At 39.1% G+C, this 22,273-nt stretch overlaps 1 protein-coding gene across 6 annotated transcripts in view; it reads left to right on the top strand.

Moving 5' to 3' along the window:
• Positions 1-22,273, top strand: part of ATP8B4 (ATPase phospholipid transporting 8B4 (putative)) — a 305,125-nt gene that overhangs the window by 101,833 nt on the left and 181,019 nt on the right. For all 6 annotated transcript variants that reach the window (XM_061157127.1, XM_061157129.1, XM_061157123.1 and 3 more), the window contains exons 4-5: positions 17,218-17,331; positions 20,731-20,829. In XM_061157127.1, coding sequence (XP_061013110.1) covers positions 17,218-17,331; positions 20,731-20,829 — 213 coding nt within the window. The remainder of the gene's footprint in view (positions 1-17,217; positions 17,332-20,730; positions 20,830-22,273) is intronic.

Raw genomic sequence — 22,273 nt, 5'->3', positions numbered from 1 at the left:
ATGGACATGTGTTTGGGTAGACTCTGGGAGTTGGTGATAGACAGGGAGGCCTGGCGTGCTGTGGTTCATGGGGTTGCAAAGAGTCGGGCACGACTGAGTGACTGAACTGAAATGAATTATGTTTTAATGATAGAAGATGCTTTTGAAGCCTCTCTCTTCCCCTATTCCATGTAGACAGATTTCCTTCCTTCTTTCCCAACTTTTCCTCTATTCTTTCTTCTCTGCACCTTTATTCCCAAAGAAAAACCACTCAACAAACAAAAATCATAAAGCCAGGTAGTGTGGGTTTAGGTTTAGGTTTATCAGCCTACCCTGAATGAGAATGGGCCAGAGACCAGGAAAACCCAGGAATGTTGGAGGAGGACATGCCTATGATCTGGCCCGAGGCCCTTGTTGCCCCAGCATCCTCCAGAATATAGGAACTCGGAGCTACACACGTTTCTCATCTGATCTTTAGGGGTTCAAGAGAAAATTGCATAGATCCCCAGAGCTGGTGTTATTTGTGCAGAACCCTAGTATAAGAGATAGACTTAGGAAGGCTCAGACTATTTGTAGTGTGTTACTATAACCCCTTGGCCCTTTGGGAAATTCTTTATGGATGCCTTTCCTCATTAACTGGACTTTTCCACTGTGCCTTTGTTATTGTCATAAATGCTGAGGTCCTGCCTGAAGTTTGGCCTTGTTCCCAGACTGTACAACATGGACTAATTTTTAATCCTAATAAATAAAGCAGTTTGTATGCACTAAGTTATGGAAAGATACCCTTGTAGTTCAGCAAGCCAACTCCAGATCACCTCAAAGAAATGCCCGCTCTGGTTGTCCAAAGCCTTGTAAGTCCTGGACTGAGATGAGCCAGTGAGCCAAAGCTGGGGCCTGTTCCCAGCAGATATCAGACCATCAAGGTGGAGGCACCGAAGAGCTTTGGAAAACCAGAACTAGGAGACAAGTCCTTAGGGATGCCCTGTGAGAGTCCCACTGAAATACAACCTTTTATTTCTTTTTTCTTTTCTCGGCGTTTCTTTTGTTTTACCTCATATCTCTCTGGAGAAGTCACATACTGAATCTCTCTCCCTCTGTATAATTTTAAGAGTCTTTTTAGTCCTTTTTCAGATATCATAAAAGAAAAGTTAACATTTTATCTGGAATGGTTTAAAAGTCTTTTATATTGTACATGTCTAAACACCCTGGAGACAAAAAAATTAGTGTGATTAAATTAATCTCAGAGGAAAATTTAATGTGTTCCCTTGGTAATTGTCCAGTATTAGCTTTTTGTAGATAAATTACTAGTCAGAGGCCACTTACTAGCTCTAGAACAGTCCTTCAGATGCTGGAATGCTAAACCAAGGCCTGAGAGTGGAAAACAGAGCAAGGTTTATGACACTGCCAGGAAGATTTGCTCTGAGGTGAGACTGAGGCCTTCCTGAAAGCTTGCTGCCACTGTCTATGTTTCTGAGGCCTAGATGGGAAATGATGCTCCCTAGACAAGCCCTGTGATGCTCTCCCTAGATTGAAAAGACTGAGAGCAACTGTTCCAGCTGTTTGAATTAGTGTGCATTGTCCACTGTGCTTTAGTTTAGGGAGGCTCTTTTCTTCACCAGTTGAAGAATGTTCTATGAGGATCAATGAGTTCATTGATCAAGAGGGAATCTAAAGACTCCTTGTTTCTTACTCATTTCTCAGGAAATACATACCATTAGGGAGAATACATAACTCCATGAAACATAGCTTTTATGAGCAATGCTTGCAATTGCTGTAAGCCTAAGTTTCTTCATCTGTAAAATGGGCTGAAATTGTAACAGTTCACTGGTTTTTTCTCTTTTGAAGATCACCTGAGATGATGTATGTGCAGTGCTTAGCATAGTGCTTGCCATATGTAACATCTGTTAGCTGGTGTTATTGGGAGACACAGAAACACCATCAGAGACATAGTCATGCATCTCCATTCTGTGTCTAAGTCTTGATGACACATACTCAGTCTCTCAGTTGTATCCCACTCTTTGTGACCCCATAGAATGTAGCCCTCCAGGCTCCTCTGTCTGTGGAATTTTCCAGGCAGGAATACTGGAGTGGGTTTCCATTTTCTTCTCCAAGGGATCTTCCCAATCCAGGGATCAAACCTACATCTCTCGAGTCTCCTGTGTTGGCAGGCAGATTCTTTACCACTAGTGCCACCTGGGAAGCCCTTGATGGCACATGGGTCATACTCATTTCCTTTGACTATGACAGTGTTTCGTCTGGCAGTCTTCAAACTTTTTGAACATGCTTCTTATAAAAAGAAAACCTTCCCAATATACTCATATATATATATATATGTATATATAATTATAATACTCGGGCATCCCTGGTGGCTCAGATGGTAAAGAATCTGCCTATAGAGCAGGAGACCTGGGTTCAATCACTGAGTCAGGAAGATCCCCTGAAGGGCATGGCAACCCACTCCAGTATTCTTCCCTGGAAAATTCCACAGACTGAGGAGTCTTACATATATATGTATTTATATAGATGTATTCATGTATATGTTTATATGAAAATGTGTATTGTTGTTTAGTTACTAAGTTGTGTCTAACTTTTTTGTGGTCCTTTGGGCTGTAGCCTGCCAGGCTCCTCCGTCCATGGGATTCTCCAGGCAAGTATACTGGAGTGGGTTGCCATTTCCTTCTCCAGGGGATCTTCCTGACCCAGGGATCAAACCCATGTCTCCTTCATTGACAGGTGGATTCTTCACCACTGAGCCACCAAGAAAGTCCATGAATGTGTATACATATATAATAAAGACAATCTGTACTTTGAACATTAGGAACCCTTTTTTTGGGAAACCCTAACTTTTGAATGTTTTGTTAAAATATATATGGGAGTGTGTGTGTATATACATATATATATATAATTTATTTATTTACTTATTTTTTTCTGCTATCCTGAAGGACTGTTTGGGGCATCCCTGGGAGACAGGTGCCCCAGCATTCTTATCAGATAGTGGAATCTTAAGGTTGCAAAGCCAAACAAGCAGCTTCTTAAAGCGACTCTTGTCAGGGAAGGGCTCCTGCTCTGTTGCTCACTGTTCTCTTCATGGCACTGATCACTTAATTTGTGTTATCAGTTTACAAGTTTATTGTCTGCCTCTCTCCCTACATCTAAAGGGCAAACTTCCTCTCAGAGGGTAGGGTCTTTGTTTATTCATATCGGTAGTCCTGGCTCCATGATCCAGTGCCTGACACATAGAAGAACCTAAATTAAATGAAAAGATAGAGGTTCTGGGACATGTCCCTCTGTTCTTTCCCTCCCACACATGTTTTTGTTCATGGTGGGGAGCCCAGGCTTAGGAGAATGTTCTGAAGCTGCTGATGGTGGTGGTGGTGGTGCTGATAATAAGGATTTAGTGGTTCTCAGTAAAGCCTCATCTGTGTGTTGACCCTCCCTCCGCAGTTATCACTTCTTCATTCCTTCCAAATAGGAACTCTGTGGGCTCCTCACTGGGCAACTTTTGACTAATACTGAGGAGTTGTGGTTCTCCCTGGTACCAGTGAGGCGCCAGATGCCGGATCTCCACGCCCGCTTGCCCCATACATGCATTCTTTTGGGATCTTTGCATAAACATGGGCGTTTCACATATTTCCGTGTGATGCAAATGCCTTTAGGCCACTTCCTTTTTAATGCAAGTAGTCTGTGGACACAGTCTTTTTTTGGCTTTCATTTTATGATTTAAAGATAATCACTCCCTTAGGAGTCAGGGCTATTTCTCTCTCTGGAATCCAGGATGTACTATAACAATACTATATCTGCCTCCTCTTCTGGTAAGAAAAACAGGCTTTTACCCCTTCAAGATCCTGACAGTTACTTTTTATAACTGTCATGGAATAAAAATGTTTCATCAAATTTGGGAGGATCTTTTGCTAGTGCTTAAACTTTGGTACTCATTGCGAAAGTTCCTGGGGTTTGGCCTGTGGGATTCACAGATGCAGGCGGTGTCCCCAGACAACCACCAAACGCGGTTAGGCTTAGCCTTCCATGACTCACTCTTTAAGGCAAATACAGAGATAAAAGTAAATTATTAAATAAAAATGTAAACTGATCTTTTAGGTATTATTAAGACTCTTACCTGGGATTTGATTGGTTGGGAGTAAAAGAAAAATCAATTCAAATTACCATAGACAATATAAGACATGGATGATCATGGAACTGAAAAGCTCAGAGGCAGGGCTGTTCTCAGAAGAGACCTGGTTTGGTTTCATTCTCGGTGTTCCTTAGCCCGCGTCTTCAGTGTAGAATGTATTCTTGGCAGCCTTCTCCATTCATGGTCCCAAGGTGCTGTCAGTGACTCCTAAGGCTGCTTTCTTCCAGGTTGGACTTCAGTAGGAGAGAAAAAGCCTGTATTGCCGGCAAATTCACAGAACTGCTATATTAGTAAGACTTTAATCACATGATGTGGGTCATGTGCTGATCCTTGAATTCAAGTTTGTAATTAGAAGGGTGGGCCATGTAATTGATTTAAACTAATCTGGCACCCCACTCCAATATTCTTGCCTGGAGAATCCCAGGGACAGAGGAGCCTGGTGGGCTGCCATCTATGGCGTCACACAGAGTCGGACACGACTGAAGCGACTTGCAGCAGCAGCAGCTGCAGGCCTGACCTTGGAGTTATGGTTGGGAGTTCAGTCAATCTAGATCACAGGACTAAGAAATTTGAGGCACTGTTAGCTGAGGTAAAGGGGGAAATACTTGTTATACTTGGTACTGAAACAGGACTGGGTTGGAAACACTGAGGTTGGTTTTTTATTTTTACTTTTTGTATCTGTTGTGTCTTGTGCTCTTTAAATATTAGGGTTAGTTTCCATTTTTGGTTATGGTAGCCATTATTGATGTCTGTTAGTGTTTCTGGCTTTCCACCTTATGGACACATAGTTACTCTTTCTGGTCAATGAACTGTGAGCATTTGGTTGAAGCATTAACTTGTGGGTGTGACACTATTCAGAGTGTTCTCTTTGCCTCCATTAATGCAATGGGAAGTGCTTGAGATGGTGGTTGGTCCATTATAAGTAACTATGATGAGCAGATCTCCCTGCTGGCTCATGCTAGACAAGTAGTATGAGTAAAACAAACAAACAGACAAACCCTTATTATGTTAAACCATGAAAATTCTGAAATTGTTGGTTACTGTGGCATAACTGGTTTATCCTGTCTAGGACACTGGATTTCCTAAACCCATTTGGGTTATTTGAGGGTTGCTCACAAATATCTTGTATATGTCTAATTTTTTTTCAACTTTACAACATTGCTTTCATGTCTGTGATACCATCTTATCTCCACAATGATTGTATAAATGTAATGAGAAATATTATTACTCCATTTTGCCAGTGGAAGAATTGAGGCAAACTCCTGAAATGCTCTACTAGTTTAGCAGTATCTGCTACTTTCTATTTGCTTTGTTTTCTTAAGAAACATGATTACATGATAAAATCAGATTATAAAAAATTATGCTTTTCATTTTATGAATATTTTATTTGATGGCCCCCTCTTGAAGAATTTGCCATTTTCTCACTTTATTCTTCGCCTCTACCAAGTAGTCAGTGTGTAAATGTTAAAGACTTTTGCTGCTTCTGTTGGAGAGCTAAATTAAGGGAGTGGTTAGCCAAACTATTTGCCTACATTGAACTTTGAGGGGGACTGAAAGGAGTTCAAGGAAGCTGTGGTTATACACTAGACAGTAGGTAACTGGGGCTCCTACGGATGAGGTTGACTCAAGAGGAAGGGGTAGGCATACAGTATTTCTTCTGGTCAGAAAATGGCAGCAGGCCAGAAGTAGAGTACAGGAGAAAGCAAGGGCTGATTGCTCTGAAAGCAGAAGAGACATCTGCTTTGCAATGAATTGGGGAAGCATAGTGGTAAAGAGAATGGGCTCTGGAAGCAGAAAGCCTGGATTCAAATCCTGGTTCCACTACTTATAAGCTGTGCAATCTTGTGTAAACTACTTAATATCGCTGTATTAATATCTTGGATTTCCCTTCTATAGTTAGTTCAGTCGCTCAGTCTTGTCTGACTCTTTGCGACCCCATGAATTGCAGCTCGCCAGGCCTCCCTGTCCATCACCAACTCCTGGAGTCTACCCAAACCCATGTCCATCGAGTTGATGATGCCATCCAGCCATCTCATCCTCTGTCGTCCCCTTAGAAGGGCAATAATAGTACCTATTTCATAAGGATGTTACTCTTAGAACAATACACATAGTAAGAGTTTGATAAATACCAGAAACTATTATTATTTCATTGCCACCCTGCTGCCACCACCCCGGTCTAAGTCATCCATCATCTCTCATCTGTAAATAATTGAAAGACCTTCTCATTGGACTTCTCACATCTATTCTTTGTCATCACCATCTTTGTCCCAGCTGCCTCCCACTGTCCCTTGTAGTTAGGGTAATCTTTTAAAATTAGAACCTCATCAGGATTACTTAAGACTTTACAGTAAAGACTAAAATCCATAGTATTGATTGTGAGAAACTTCTCTCTCTAATTACAGTTTGTGCTGACCTGTCTAGTCTAGTTTCATAGTCCCTCTTTTACATCCTCAGGTGTGCCACCTTCTGCTCATCTCAGGGCCTTTGTTTTACTATACTTCAGAGAAGCAATGCCTTTACCTCATTCTGATGTTGCCTTCCAGGTGGAAAGGTCTCTACTGGGGTGATATTTCTCTGTCCACCCCTTTTCTCACTCTGCCCCACGAGATATGGAGTTATTTCCCTGATGTATCAATCTTGGGTAAATATCTGAGCTTCTTCAGCTCGGCTTTGCCCCCTTCCTCTTGGAAGTGAGCTTCCTAAAGGAAGCAGGTGGTTCCTGATGCTTTTCTAGGGACAAGCTCTTTCTTACCATGTGGGAGGTCTGTCCTGGTCCAAGATTACTTATGCCTGTGTGGTTAAACCTACCTCATTGTGGGGTCAGTTGATTAGTCCACTTGGCTAACAGACTAAAGCCACGACTTCCAGCCTGATGTCTGTCAACACTAAAGAAGCTCTACAGATTCCCTCCATGTACTCCCGTCTCCCTGGTTTCTTTCTCGTCCACTTCCTCCTCTTTTGTTCCAAGTTGGGTTATTTCTAGTGGTCCTTGGTAGAAAAGTAGTGCGAAGAGGATAGTGGAGAAGCTCTTCCATGCTGTATTACAGAATGAGTTGTCCAGTATAACAGTAAGCCAGTAGGCTGGCTCAAAGAAATGGCCAAATATCACAGTCTAACCGATGGTCACATTCTTGGATAGGGCCGTAGAAATGGAAGCACTGTTTTCCCCTTTTTATTGAAAAACAAAGGTAAATGGGTGTGGAGTTTCTCCAGGAGGGGGAGCCCTCGTTCCTTATTCCCAGTCAGCTATGCGTGTTCGCGTCATCTGTGACTAAGTCACAACAGAGCCAGTAGAACAAACGCCATCATTGCTATAAGTCAATTTAAACAGAATTGTCACAGTTCCCATTTGGTATTATCACTCTATCCCATACAATTTACTCTTCACCTTTGTGGAATTCAGTTTTATAGGAGTGTTTCTTTATAATTCCTGTCAGGGTTTAGAATGTGGTCCCAGCAAATGTTCTGTCTGTCCTTTTAGTAAGATACAGGCTTAACTTCTATTTTAGTTTCAACTTAGCAGGAAAATGTAAAACGGAATTAGGAACATGTGATCCTTTTGGTTAACTGTGTTTTCTCCTTAGCTTTCCTCTTTCCATTAGTTTTCCAAGTCCGTTTTTTTAGAAAAATGTGTTGTGACCAACAGCTCTTCCTTCCCAGTCAAGTTTTTGGATAGAGATCTCAGTGCAAAATAATCATCATCAGCTTACAGACAGTTTTCAGCACTGTGCGATGCATCAGTCCAACGAAGCTGCAAATCCTTTTCTTGACACTTCTTTTACTCTCCCACAACTTGTTTCATAGAGCTGTATGCATTGATTCCTGATAAATGTTAAAAATGGCCATTTAACGGATGACAGTATTTTCTTTGGGCTTCCCTGATAGTTCACTTGGTCAAGAATCCATCTTCAATGCAGGAGACCCCAGTTTGGTTCCTGGGTCTGGAAGAAGGGGTAGGCTACCCACTCCAGTATTCTTGGGCTTCCCTTGTGTTTCAGCTGGTAAAGAATCTGCCTGTAATGCAGAAGACCTGGATTTGATCCCTGTGTTGGAAAGATCTCCTGGAGAAGGGAAAGGCTACCCACTCCAGTATTCTTGGGCTTCCCTTGTGGCTCAGCTGGTAAAGAATCCACCTGCAATGCAGGAGACCTGGCTTTGATCCCTAGGTTGGGAAGGTCTCCTGGAGAAGGGAAAGGCTACCCACTTCAGTATTCTGGCCTGGAGAATTCCATGGACTGGATAGTCCAGGTAATAGTGATTACTAGGCATCATTGTAGGTTCATTTAAAACAAGCCATGTGGGAGGAGGCTCCAGTCAAGATGGGAAAATAGAAAGATGAGGAGCTCATCTCCTTCACAAATATATCAAAAATATATCCACATGTGGAACCATTCTTATGAAATACCTGCTGAACGTTGGCAGAAGATCTCAGAATGTCAAAATTGCAAGAAAGATCACCACATACTTGGGTAGGATGAAAGAAAAAAGAGAAGCAGGATGGGATCCCTGGGAGGGAGCTGTGAAAGAGGAACCGTTTCCTCACCCTGGGAAGCCCTTCAAATGCGGGGAGGTATTTGGGACAGAGAGGGAGCTCCAGGGGCTCAGAGGAGAGTATAGCAGCTGGTTTGTGGCAAGAACAGAGGGACCAGTGCAGGGAGCCTGTGCCACTTCCCTGTTATCCCCGGCCCTAGACATGTGTCTGATGGTGTGTGGTGGTGCTGAGTGCTGAAACGTGGATTTCAAAGGACAAACCCAGGGAGAGGATCAGGGTTGGCTGCACGGAGACAGCTGAAGGGGCTGAAGTGTGGTACAGACTGCAACCAAGGAGTACATGTATACTCCCAGCCTACCAGGGAAGTGAAGGGCTATTGTTAGTGGGTGCATGAAGATTGCCATAGCAGCCCCACTATTGGTATGCTCACAGTGGGTATGGCTCTACCTTTGTGAGCTCTGGGAGTGTGCAAGAACCAGTGGATTACCCACATGTGGAGGTGGGGCTGAAATCGGAGCTGATTTGCAGGTGCTACATGATGGAGGAAGAAGGGCTGAAACTGAGCCCTCTCTCCATGGCTGTGTAATCCACAGATTTACCACCCAGCCACTGGTGCCTTTGTAAACTCAGTGCTGCAGGACATCCGAGCGGACTGTGGGTGTTCCCGTGGCTTGGGCAGTTCTGACATTAGCAGCTGTGGGCTTTGCTGGCAGGCACATGCACGCTGGGGTGGGTCTGGGTCTGGGCTGCTTCCATCGCTTGCACGGCACGTCCAGGTGCACAACTACTGCGATCCTGGTACCTGTCTTAGGTGGAGCTGCACCTACAGATCTGTGCTGGTGGCTTTGTGAATATAGCTCCGGAGGAACACCACGGCCAACCGATTCCCACGGTTGAGGTGGAACTGTGGACTTGTGAGCCCATATCACGGGTAACAGGTGACGCCATAGAGTGCACCCTCTGGTGGACAGTTCTGAAGGAAGCGGTATACTCAGTGGCTCCTCCCACAACTCTAGTCCTGCCTGTTTCACATCACAGCTCAGAAATGGATCTGGGGGCTTCTACAACAACAACCGTGGTGCAGGCCCTGCCCGCAACAGGACTGTGACAACCATAGAGCAAAGAGGAGGCCCTGCTCAATATCCAGTGCAGGCTTTTGTCATCATCACACCAGTCACATGTTCGTTCTACCAAAGAGATAACACACAGCAGACACTGGGGAAACATGCGGCAGGCATCTGTGCTAAAAACAGCCCACACAGCCAAAAACGTTAGACTCACGTACACTACACAGGAACACTCCCACATAAAAACAGCCCTCCAAGACCACAGTAGATAACTGCTTCTCCTAAATTCATAAAGTAAGAGAAATATAAGTAATATGAAGAAGCAGAGGAGCGATTCCTAGTTAAAAGATCAAGAGAATTCCCCTGAAAGAAGAAACAGTGAAACAGACATCTCCAGTCTAATAGTCTCTGAGGTAAAATAAAGAGAGAAAATAAAAATAACAAAGGAATTAAAAAAGACTATTGATAGAAATGCATATTATTTTAAAAAGGAACTAGAAACTATGAAGAGGAACCAAGAAAAATTAGAAAGCTCATTTGGTGAGAGGAAAACTGAGCAAAAGGCAATAAATAGCAAACTGAATAATACAAAAAAATAAGTAAGTGATCTGAAAGATAAAATAATGGAAATCACCTAATCATAATAGCAGATGGGAAGATAAAAAAAAGAAAACAGTATACAAGATCTGTGTAATATTCCCTGGTGGCTCAGATGGCAAAGGATCCACCTACAATGCAGGAGACCCAGGTTTAATCTCTGGGTCAGGAAGATCCTCTGGAGAACGGAATGGCTACCCACTCCAGTATTCTTTTTTTTTTTTAAATTCTTTTAAAATTGAAGGATAATTGCTTTACAGAATTGTGTTGCTTTCTGCCAAACACTCCAGTATTCTTGCCTGGAGAATTCTCTGGACAGAGGAGCCTGGTGGCTACAGTCTGCTTATTGGGATTGCAGAGTCAGACATAACTAAGCAACTAACACTTTTACTTTCACACTTTTTCATGGAATAATATAAAGCATGTCAATCTACACATCATAGGATCCCAGAAGGAGAAGAAAGAGAACAGGGATCAAAAACATATTTGAAGAAATTATGGCTTAAAAGTACCAAACCTAAAGGAAACAGAATTCCAGTTTCAGGAAGCATAGAGGGTCCGAAATAATATGAACTGAACAGACCTACACCAAGACACATTGTAATTAAAATGGCAAAAGTTAAAGGGAAGATTCTAGGGCAGCAAGAGAAAAACAGTTATTAATAGTTAACAAAGGAATCTCCATAAGGCTGTCAGCCTATTTCTCTACAGAAACATTGCATGTCAGAAGGGAGTGGCAAGATATATTCAAAGTTCTGAAAGGGAAAAACCTGCAACCCAGGACACTCTACCCTGAAAGATTATCCTTTAAAACAGAGGAGATGTAAAGAATTTCACAAGGAAGCAAAAACCAAAATAATATAGCAATAGTAAAGCTATTCTAAAAAAAATATTGAAAGGTTTTCTCTTAAATAGAAAACAAATAAGAATCTATAGGAAAGAGAAAATTACAACTGGAAAGTAAGTCTCTTAAATAAGCCAGTACAGAAGTTAAAAAAATTTTTTTGGTGAAAGTTATGATAGCCACAATGAACTGCAAAAGAAAAAACATGAAGATATAAAAAAGGGCATCAAAATAATAAAACATAGTCGGGGAGAGTAATAAAGTGTAAAGAAAATGTATATATTTCTAAAAAATAATGTGTTTGAGCCTATGTGACTACAAATTTAAAGCAACCAGATATAGGAATGTGTTAATATACTTTAAAAAGAAGGTAACCACAAATTAGAAACATACAATAGATTCACAAAAACCAAAAAGAAGAGAACACAAGTGTAATATAAAGGAAAACAATCACACCACAAAAGTAAAAACAAAAAGGCAAAGAAAGGAACAATAAGAAAGAAAATATCAACTGGAAAACAAGGTTTAAAATGGCAATAAATACATATTTATCAATAATTACCTTAAATGTCAATGAAGCAAATGCTCCAATCAAAAGACTTAGAGTGGCATATTGGTTAAAAAGAGAAGAGCCTACAATATGCTGCCTACAAGAGACCTACTTAATAGGGCAAAAAAATACACATATGTCAAAAGTGAAAGGATGGAAAAAGGCATTTAATGCAAATAGAAATGACAAGAAAGTGGGGGTAGCAATACTCATATGAGACAAATAGACTTTCAGACAAAATCCATAAAGAAAGATAAAGAAGGACTCTATATAATGATAGAAAGATCAATGTAAGAAGAGGATAGTACATGCATTAACATATTTACCTAATATAGGAGCACCCAAATACATAAAATGAATGTAACATAAAACAAATGTGAAGGGAGAAATTGATATGAATACAATAATAGTAGAAGACTAACTTCTCACTCACATCAATGGACGGATGTTCCACACAGAAAATCAGCAAGGCAACAGAGATCCTAAATAATACAGTGGAACAGTTAGACTTAATTGATATTTTTAGGATATTATATTCCAAAATAGCAAAATATATGTTCTTTTCGAGTGCCTATGGAACATCCTCTAGGACTGACCACCTACTAGGATGTAAAAAAGCCTCAACAAATTTAAGAGGGTAGAAATTATCTCAAACATGAAACACAAGAAAAGAAAATGATTTCATGGAAACTAAACAACATGCTACTAAAAAATGTCAGTGGGTCAATGATGAAATCAAGGAGGATATTGAAAATAGCTTGAGACAAATGACAATGAAAATACAACCATTCAACATCCATGGGATGCAGCAAAAGCAGGCGTAAGAGGAAAGTTCATAGTGATACAAGCCTTCCTCAAGAAACAAGAAAAGTCTGAAATAAAAAAACTTAAAAGAATAGAAAACAAAACCTAAAGTCAGCGGAAGGAAAGGAAAAATTAATATCAGAGAGAAAATAAAATAGAAATTAGAAAAAATTCACAAAACAAAGAGTTGGTTCTTTGGAAGGGTAAACAAAATTGACAAACCTCTGGATAGGCTCACCAAGAAGAAAAGAGAGAAAAACCAAATAAAATATGAAGGAAAAGGAGAAATAAGTGATTCTGCAGAAATACAAAAAGGCACAAGAGAATGTTATGAACAATTATTTTTCAACAAATAGGACAGACTAGAAGGAATGGCCAAGATTCTAGAAATATACAGCCCACCAAAACTGAATCAAGAAGAAATAAATAATTTGAACAGACAGATCATTAGAAGTGAAATGGAATCTGTAATTTAAAAAAAAAAGCAAAACAAAAAAAAAAAACTCCCTGCAAAAAACAGTTCAGGACCAGATGGCTTCACTGGAGAATTCTATTAAATAGAAATGAAGAACTTATCCTGATCATTCTCAAACTCCTCCAGAAACTTGAAGAGGAGGGAGCACTCCCAAAGTTATTCTATCACACTAATACCAAACTAGACAAAGACACTACCAAAAAATAAAATTTCAGCCAATATCTTTGGTAAATATAGATGCAAAAATTTCAACAAAATTTTAGCAAACTTAATCCAACAACACATAAAAAAGATCATTTACCACCTTTAAGTTGGATTCATCACAGGGTCACAAGGATGGTTTAAAATACACAAATCAATGTGTGATACGCCACATCAATAAAAGAAAATACGAAAACCACATGGTCACCTCAATAAATAAAGGAAAAACATTTGATAAAATTCAACATCCGTTCATAATAAGAACTTTTACCAAAGTGGGCATGGGGGAACATATCTTAACGTAATAAAGGCTATTTATGACAAATCCATAGCCAAAAGTACATTCAATGGTGAAAAGCTAAAAAGCCTTGCTGCTAAAACATAGAACAAGACAAGGATGCTCACTCTCACTACTTCTATTCAACATAGTACTGGAAGTCCTAGCCACAGCAGTCAGATAGGAAAAAGAAATAAAAGTTATTCAAATTGGTAGACAGAGGTAAAATTGCCATTATACACAGATGACACGATGCTAAGGCTCTACACACAAACTATTAGAATGGATAAATAAATTTAACAAGGTAGCAGGATGCAAGATTAACACACAGAAACTGGCTACATTTCTTTACACTTTCAATGAAATATCAGAAAGGGAATGCAAAAAAATAATCCTTTTTAAAATTGCATCCAAAAAATACTTAGGAATAAACCTCACCAAGGAGGTGAAAGACATATGCTGAGAACTATAAAATATTGATAAAGGAAATTGAAGATGATTCAAAGAAATGGAAAGGTATCCCAGGCTCTTGGATTGGAAGAATTAATATTAAAATTACTATACTACCCAAAAATCTACAGATTTAGTGTGATCCCTGTCAAATTACCTATGGCATTTTTCCCAGAAATAGAACAAATAATCCTAAAATTTATATGGAACTATAAAAGACCCAGAATTACCAAAGGAATTCTGAGGAAAAAGAACAAAGCAGGAGGAATAACCCTTCCAGACTTCAGACAATGCCACAAAATGACAGTAATCAAAACAGTGTGGTATTGACACAAAAACTGACATGTGGATCAATGGAACAGAATAGAGAGCTCAGAAATAAACCCACACACCTATGGTCAATCAATCTTTGACAAAGACAAAAGTGTATAATAGAGAAAAGAGTCTCTTCAACAAGTGGTGTTGGGAAAGCTGGACATAAATCAATGAAGTTAGAAAACACCCTCACATCGTGCTCAAAATGGCTTTAAAGACCTGAGTATAAGACATGACACCATAAAACTTCTAGGGGAGAATTCTCTGACATAAATTGTACAAGTGTTTTCTTAGATCAGTCTCCCAAAACAATAGAGATAAAACAACAACAAAAAAATGGGATCTAATCAAACCTAAAAGCTTTTGCACAGCCAAGGAAACCATAAACAAAAAGAAAAGACAGCCTATGGACTGGGAGAAAATATTTGGAAATGATGCAACTGACAGCTTAATTTCCAAAATATACAAATATCTCATACAACTCAATAACAGAACAAACAACCCAATCAAAAAAATGGACATAAGTCCTAAATAGACATTTCTTCAAAGATAATATGCAGATGATCAATAGGCTCATAGAAGATGGTCAACATGGCTAATTATTAGAGAATCAAATCTATGATGAGGTATCACTTGACACTGGGCTGAATGGCTGTCATTTACAAATGACAAATGCTGCATAGGGTGCAGAGAAACCCTTCTATATAGTTGATGGGAATGTAAATCACTATGGAAAACAGTATGGAGACTCCTCAAAAAGCTAAAAATAGAGTTGCCATATGATCCAGCAATCATACTCCTGAGCATATATCCAGATAAACTATAATTCAAAAAGATACATGCACCCCAGTGTTCATTGTAGCACTATTTATAATAGCCAAGACATGGGAGCAACTAAATGTCCATCAACAGATGAATGGATAGAGAAGATATGATATATGTGTATGTGTATATGCTTATACACATAGCCGCGTGTATGCACACACACACAGTGGAATATAACTCAGCCATAAAAAGAATGAAATGATGCCATGTGCAGCAACAAGGATGGAAGTAGAGATTATCATATAAGTGAAGTAAGTCAGAAAGAGAAATACATATACCATGTGATATCACTTATATGTGGAATCTAAAATATGACACAACTAACACAACATTGTAAAGCAACTATACTCCAATAAAAGTTAATTAAAAAGTAAAATACAGCACAAACAAGCCTATTTATGAAACAGAACAGACTCATAGACATAGCAAACAGACTTGTGGTTGCCAAGGGGAAGGGTGGTGGTGGATTGATGGATTAGGAGTTTGGAGTTAGCAGATGCAAGCTATTATATATAGAAAAAGATGTAAACAAGGTCCTATTCTATAGCATAGGGAACTATATTTAATATCCTGTAATAAACCATAATGGAAAAGAATATGAAAAGGAATATAGATATATTTAAATTAATTATTTTGCTTCATACAAGAAACTAGAAAAACATTATAAATCAGCTATATTTCAATAAAAAATAAATTTAAAAAATCATATGGACTAATCTCCATTTTATGATATTAGTGGATAAAAATTCTCTGGGCATGCTGATTCTGAGTGTCAGTAAGATCTGTCACACCAAATTTCTTCTGCTTTGTTTGTGAATAAAATAGAGTGAAGTCTCATGAGAATGTAGTTAGACTTATAAGTTGTTAAATAAAATATATTTAATATGTTTTATGTAAACGCCTGAAAAAGATATCAACTATAGTCTGTGGAGAAATCTCCAGTATCTTGCTATAGTTTTATTTCTTTTATTAAATTTTTTTTTGTTTTTAGCTCTGTACTTTTTAATGAATTAGTTTTATATAGTTTTGAAAGACTATATAAAAGGCATGTGTTTGAAATTCTTTGATGACACAAAGTTGGGAGGAATATTTAGTGCTTTTGTGATAGCACACTCAAGATTAATTTTTTTATTTGACTTCTATAATAGGAATATGTGAAAAATCATCAGGACTTAAAAAAAATAATCTGTGAATGTTTAGAAATGGGAGACCTGATTTAATAATGATTTATGAAGAAATGACCTTGAGATTTTAATTCATCAAAACAATGTGAATAAACAGTGAGATTGATTGACAAAATGCTAATGAAATTTTAAGGCAAGTTAGTACAATAATTCAGAACACAGAACATCAAAGTCTCTTTTGTATGTGGACCAGTTGAGCTAGATCTGCAATGAATATTTGCATTTGGACACCATGTTTTAAGAGAGATGCAGAGAAGTTGGGCTGGATGCAGAAGAGGCCAACCAGGAAGAGATGTCCATGAAAATGTCATGGAGAATGGCTAAGGGTTTCGTGAACACCTAGATTATAATGGAGAAGATTTAGGGGAGTCCTATGAGTCACCCTCAAGTATTTGAAGATTGTCAATATGGAAAGGGCTTAGAATTTATTTAGGTGACCCCAGGGATGGAATTTGGCATATGGCAAAATGTACAGGGAGGCAGATTTGAGTCTCTCATAATAAAGACCTTTCTATCATTTCTCATCCTGAAATGGAAACAGGATTACACCTGCCTTGTAAGGTGGTCAGTTTTCCACCAGAAGACTCTCAAAGATAGACCTAGGGGCCCCTTGTCAGAGTTATCTAAAGGTCATGGCTTTGGGAAGGTGAACCAAGTGATTCTGAAGTTCGTTTTTACTTCACACGAGCTCAGTGTCTGTAAACAGTAGGTTCTCAAGAAATGGCTGCCAAGTGAGTAAATACATAAGAAAAAAAAAATGTCAGGGGCAGACTTTTGCACTTGATAAATTTTTAAGTCATGGATGATTTTATAACATTGAATGGTAATTTCACCTAGTATCAGGAGCATGTCGTCTTGAGAAAAATGAAACCCTTGGCCCACACAGAGTTTAAAATTTCCTAGATAGTAATCAGCTTATCTTTCTTGCTCTGGCATAACTCATGCTCTGTCTCATAAGTTTAGAGCTGTTTCTGATAATGAGTCATGCCTCACCCCAAACTAATGTGATGCTGTTTCTTTTTCAGGATAATCGTATCCACACATCCAAGTACAACATTCTCACCTTCTTGCCGATTAATTTATTTGAACAGTTCCAAAGAGTGGCAAATGCATATTTCCTTTTCCTTCTGATTTTGCAGGTAATGTTTAGGCTGTATTTCTTCATCATCTGTTTGTTAAGAGTATTCATATAATTTGAAAAAATTATTTTGCTTATCTAAATGTTCATGCAAAGAAAAGCAGCCTTGTCAGATTTTTAATGTTTTTATTGCTGTTTCTCTTCACAAGTGTGGGAGGGTTAGGAATGGGTAAAAAACTAGTACATTCATCATTTTAAACACTGAGGTCATTTAAAAATGCTGCCTTGCACTTTATTTGAACCAAACCAGAGCCTAATAATTACTGTTCACAGCCTGCTTCCTTTCTTTATCTCCCTATCACATTCACAGCATGGGTATTGACAGAGTTGAAGCAAAGAATTTATCTGACTAGTGTTTTGTGGAACTTAATTTGCCAAATTTTATTTGCATCTTAAGAACAGTGACATATTTTTACACATATATAAATAAATGCTATATGTTATTTCACTGTGACTTTTTTATAGTTTTGAGTGATTCATTGGTAGTTGGTAACCTTCCTTTTTCTTCCCACTTGACTAAAATTTGAACCTAAGTGAAATTTCAAATTTTACTGATATTTCAGGAAGGAAAGGCATAAATCAAATATTTAGCATACATATAAGTGGCTCATATTAGCCAGTTATTTACCTCATATTTATTTTAGAGTAATCACATCAAACAGATTCTGAATCTGCTGGACTATGCATTAATCATAGGAGGTAAGAAGATGAACTGGATATATACAGTCTTGATTATAGCTTGAATACTATTTTTCCTTTAATTAAACAACTATTTATTCAGTAGAATAACTGTCTTAAGAATCTTGGTTGTAAGTCGCAGACATCTAAATTCACTTAATGTAAGTCGCAGACATCTAAATTCACTTAATGTACTTTATGACAATTCATGAGTAAACTATTTCAACAGGATGTCACTTTTCTTTTTTTTTTTTTTATTCCCTTCATGTTTACTCTCAGGCAGACCCTCTATACTTGGTGATTCTTGAAAACTTCAGAGTTTTATTTTCCTGGCTTCAATGCTGATGTAAAAGAGAGGCAGAGGGGGAGAGGGAGAGGCAGTAGGGAGAGGAAAGAGGGAGAAAGAGAATGAAAATGAATCACTTTTTCTGTTCTCTAAAAAGTCTTGGGATTAGCTTTAATTGGACCATGCTGTTACCTTCCTTTTCCAAACCTGTCACTCTGGCACAGGAATTTAATGCAGTGATTGCCTTGACCTAGATCACATGCCAAAGTTCAGAAGCCAGTTGGATAGAATCAGTCTATCAAAATTATGTGTGCTCAAAGTAGAGGGATATTAAGAAATAAGGGAAGAGTTGAAAACAACTGGTTGTTCCTTCTGATGGAGGCCCAGCCCAGGGTTGGTGTGAGGCTGGTAGACCTGGTACACCAGACCAGGTCTCCCTGGAGTCTGATTGCTTTGGAATGAAGCCCAAAGTGGGTGGTAAACTCCAGCTAAGGCTAAATACCTGCACAAGATCAATAGTCACCAAGTACTGTAAGGGAAAGTTGAAAAGAACTTTGGAAAGAGAGTTTAAGAGGGCGTGAAACCATTAAGAGGTAAGCAGGTAGGGTCTGAGGAGTCCTCCTGGAGTAGGGAGAAAAAAAAAAAAAAGAACTGGATGCTCAACAAGAGAAAAAAAAATAGCACTTAAAGTACACCTTACAATTTTGGAAGAGACTTTTTTTCTCTTCCCCCCATGAATTTGCTTTTGGTGTCTTCGTAGAACCCTTTACACCACTTCTCTAATTTCTCTAACGGGTTTTCTTTCTTTTTTTTTTTATTTTTTTATTAGTTGGAGGCTAATTACTTCACAACATTTCAGTGGGTTTTGTCATACATTGATATGAATCAGCCATAGATTTACACATATTCCCCATCCCGATCCCCCCTCCCACCTCCCTCTCCACCCGATTCCTCTGGGTCTTCCCAGTGCACCAGGCCCGAGCACTTGTCTCATGCATCCCACCTGTGCTGGTGATCTGTTTCACCATAGATAGTATACATGCTGTTCTTTTGAAATATCCCACCCTCACCTTCTCCCACAGAGTTCAAAAGTCTGTTCTGTATTTCTGTGTCTCTTTTTCTGTTTTGCGTATAGGGTTATCATTACCATCTTTCTAAATTCCATATATATGTGTTAGTATGCTGTAATGTTCTTTATCTTTCTGGCTTACTTCACTCTGTATAAGGGGCTCCAGTTTCATCCATCTCATTAGGACTGATTCAAATGAATTCTTTTTAACTTCTGAGTAATATTTATGACCAAAGTTTCCTGTTCACAGAACTTTATATCTAGAAGGGGTCTTTAGGATGGTTCAGTATAACCTCCTTTCTTTTATTGATGCAGAAATGAGATCTGGAGAGGTTAAGTGAGGTGTGAAGCTTTTACTATTTGTTAATGATAGAACTCTGACTAGAATCCAGGTTTTCTGCCACTCAGGCTGATGTTTTTGTTGGTCCTTCAGAGGCATTTGAGGGTTTTTATTTTTATTTTTTAATCTTATGTGGAAGCTATTACATAAAATTTATTGTAGTGCTGTTTGGTTGAGGCCTGATCAATATACACTGACCATGTCCCCCCATTCTTGCCTGCCTGATGGCCATGAAGTAACTCCAAAGTGAACCCCACTTGAAGACTCCCTTTGTAAGAGTCATGTCGACTGTCACTCTGTCTCTCTTAGGTGGGTGGCTTTACAGGTAGAGCCCCAGGCTTTGGAGTCAAATAGACCTAGGTTCAATTTTTAGCAGCATATGTTCTGGGCTGCTAAATCAGTTTGACTTCTCTGGTACTTTTTTTTTATAAAATAGGAAAATGGTACCCAGGGTTGTGGCATTTCTTGACTCGTGGCTGTCATTCACAGTGTATTCTGTGCTCTGCACTATTTACATGGAATATAAACACTCTAGATTTGTGCAAAACACCTCTGGAACAGAATCTAACTTGATAAACTTCTCTGAGGATCAAGTGATACCATATATAAAAGTATTTGGGATTGTGTCTGGTGCAAGGTAGGTGCTCAAAGATTCTCTCTTTGAGAATTGGTAAGGAACTGGTAAAACTGTGAAAACTTGAATTGAGAAGCTGAGAAAAGATAGGTGACATTTATCATCCTGGGGAAAGATCATCACATGCGAAAGACTTCAAGAAGCTTTCTTCAAAACTTGCTATAAAAATTTAATTTTTTTGCCAGGTAGTCTGAAAATTGTTTCAATGATTCTTTTATTCTATGTGTCTTATATCTGAGTACAAGCACTTAAATTATCGAATGTTCTACACTTGTACAAAAAACTGAATATCATTTCATTGATTTCTGTTGTCTTATGAAGTTGAATGACAAAACTTGAAAGCTATATTTATGAAACTTAAAAGCACTAAACTACTTGAAACGTTTGTTTCAGCTGATTCCAGAAATTTCCTCCTTGACTTGGTTTACCACCATTGTACCCTTGGTCCTAGTGGTAACTATGACAGCTGTTAAAGACGCCACAGATGACTATGTAAGTATTTGCTTCTGAGCATTCCTGTGCTCTCAGTTTCAGTTGTGAACTCTCAGAAGTAGAAAATAGAGATCCATTTGAAATATTTGAATGAAGTTATTTTGGCAAATATTTACCATAAGAAGCTTTATGGTTATTTGATGTTTAATACAGAGGTCATAGAGCCAGAGCCTATTTATGGTAATAGCAAGGGGGCTTCAATAAGTAGACTCACTTCTTCATTTTATACATGAAGACACTCTCACCTATAAAGAACTAAAGATTTCCTAATGAACATACAACTAATTAGTGGTAAGATCAGAATTGATAGACAAACCTGTTTCCATTCAGTAAAGTATTATTTATCCTGTATCTTAAGTCTTTGTCTAAGTTTTAGGAACTGGTATATATTAGGTATTCTCACATCATCTGCTCCGGAGAAGGCAATGGCACCCCACTCCAGTACTCTTGCCTGGAAAATCCCATGGACAGAGGAGCCTGGTGGGCTGCAGTCCATGGGGTCACGAAGAGTAGGACATGACTGAGCGACTTCACTTTCACTTTTCACTTTTATTAATTGGAGACAGAAATGGCAACCCACTCCAGTGTTCTTGCCTGGAGAATCTCAGGGACAGGGGAGCCTGGTGGGCTGCCATCTTTGGGGTTGCACAGAGTCGGACACGACTGAAGCGACTTAGCAGCAGCGGAATCCTCTGCTCATCATACCAGTTCAGTTCAGTTGCTCAGCTGTGTCTGACTCTTTGCGACCCCATGAACCGCAGCACGCCAGGCCTCCTGTCCGTCACCAACTCCCGGTTTACCCAAACTCATGTCCGTTGAGTCAGTGATGCCATCCAACCATCTCATCCTCTGTTGTCCCCTTCTCTGCCTGCCTTCAATCTTTCCCAACATCAGAGTCTTTTCAAATGAGTCAGCTCTTCACATCAGGTGGCCAAAATATTGGAGTTTCAACTTCAACATCAGTCTTTCCAATGATCACCCAGGACTGATCTCCTTTAAGATGGACTGGTTGGATCTCCTTGCAGTCCAAGGGGCTCTCAAGAGTCTTCTCCAACACCACAGTTCAAAAACATCAATTCTTTGGTGCTCAGCTTTCTTTATAGTCCAGCTCTCACATCCATTCATGACTACTGGAAAAACAATAGCCTTGACTAGACGGACCTTTGTTGACAAAGTAATGTCTCTGCTTTTTAATATGCTGTCTAGGTTGGTCATAACTTTCCTTCCAAGGAGTGTTTTTTAATTTCATGGCTGTAATCACCATCTGCAGTGATTTTGGAGCCCCCCAAGATAAAGTCAGCCACTGTTTCCACTGTTTCCCCATCTATTTCCCATGAAGTGATGGGACCAGATGCCATGATCTTAGTTTTCTGAATGTTGAGCTTTAAGCCAACTTTTTCACTCTTTTCTTTCACTTTCATCAAGAGGCTCTTTAGTTCTTCAC

Source organism: Dama dama, chromosome 12 (genome assembly GCF_033118175.1).
Source record: "Dama dama isolate Ldn47 chromosome 12, ASM3311817v1, whole genome shotgun sequence".
In the NCBI taxonomy this organism is placed as follows: Eukaryota; Metazoa; Chordata; class Mammalia; order Artiodactyla; family Cervidae; genus Dama; species Dama dama.
The sequence above is the reverse complement of the archived record's forward strand: the minus strand, read 5'-3'. Positions and strand labels throughout refer to the sequence as shown.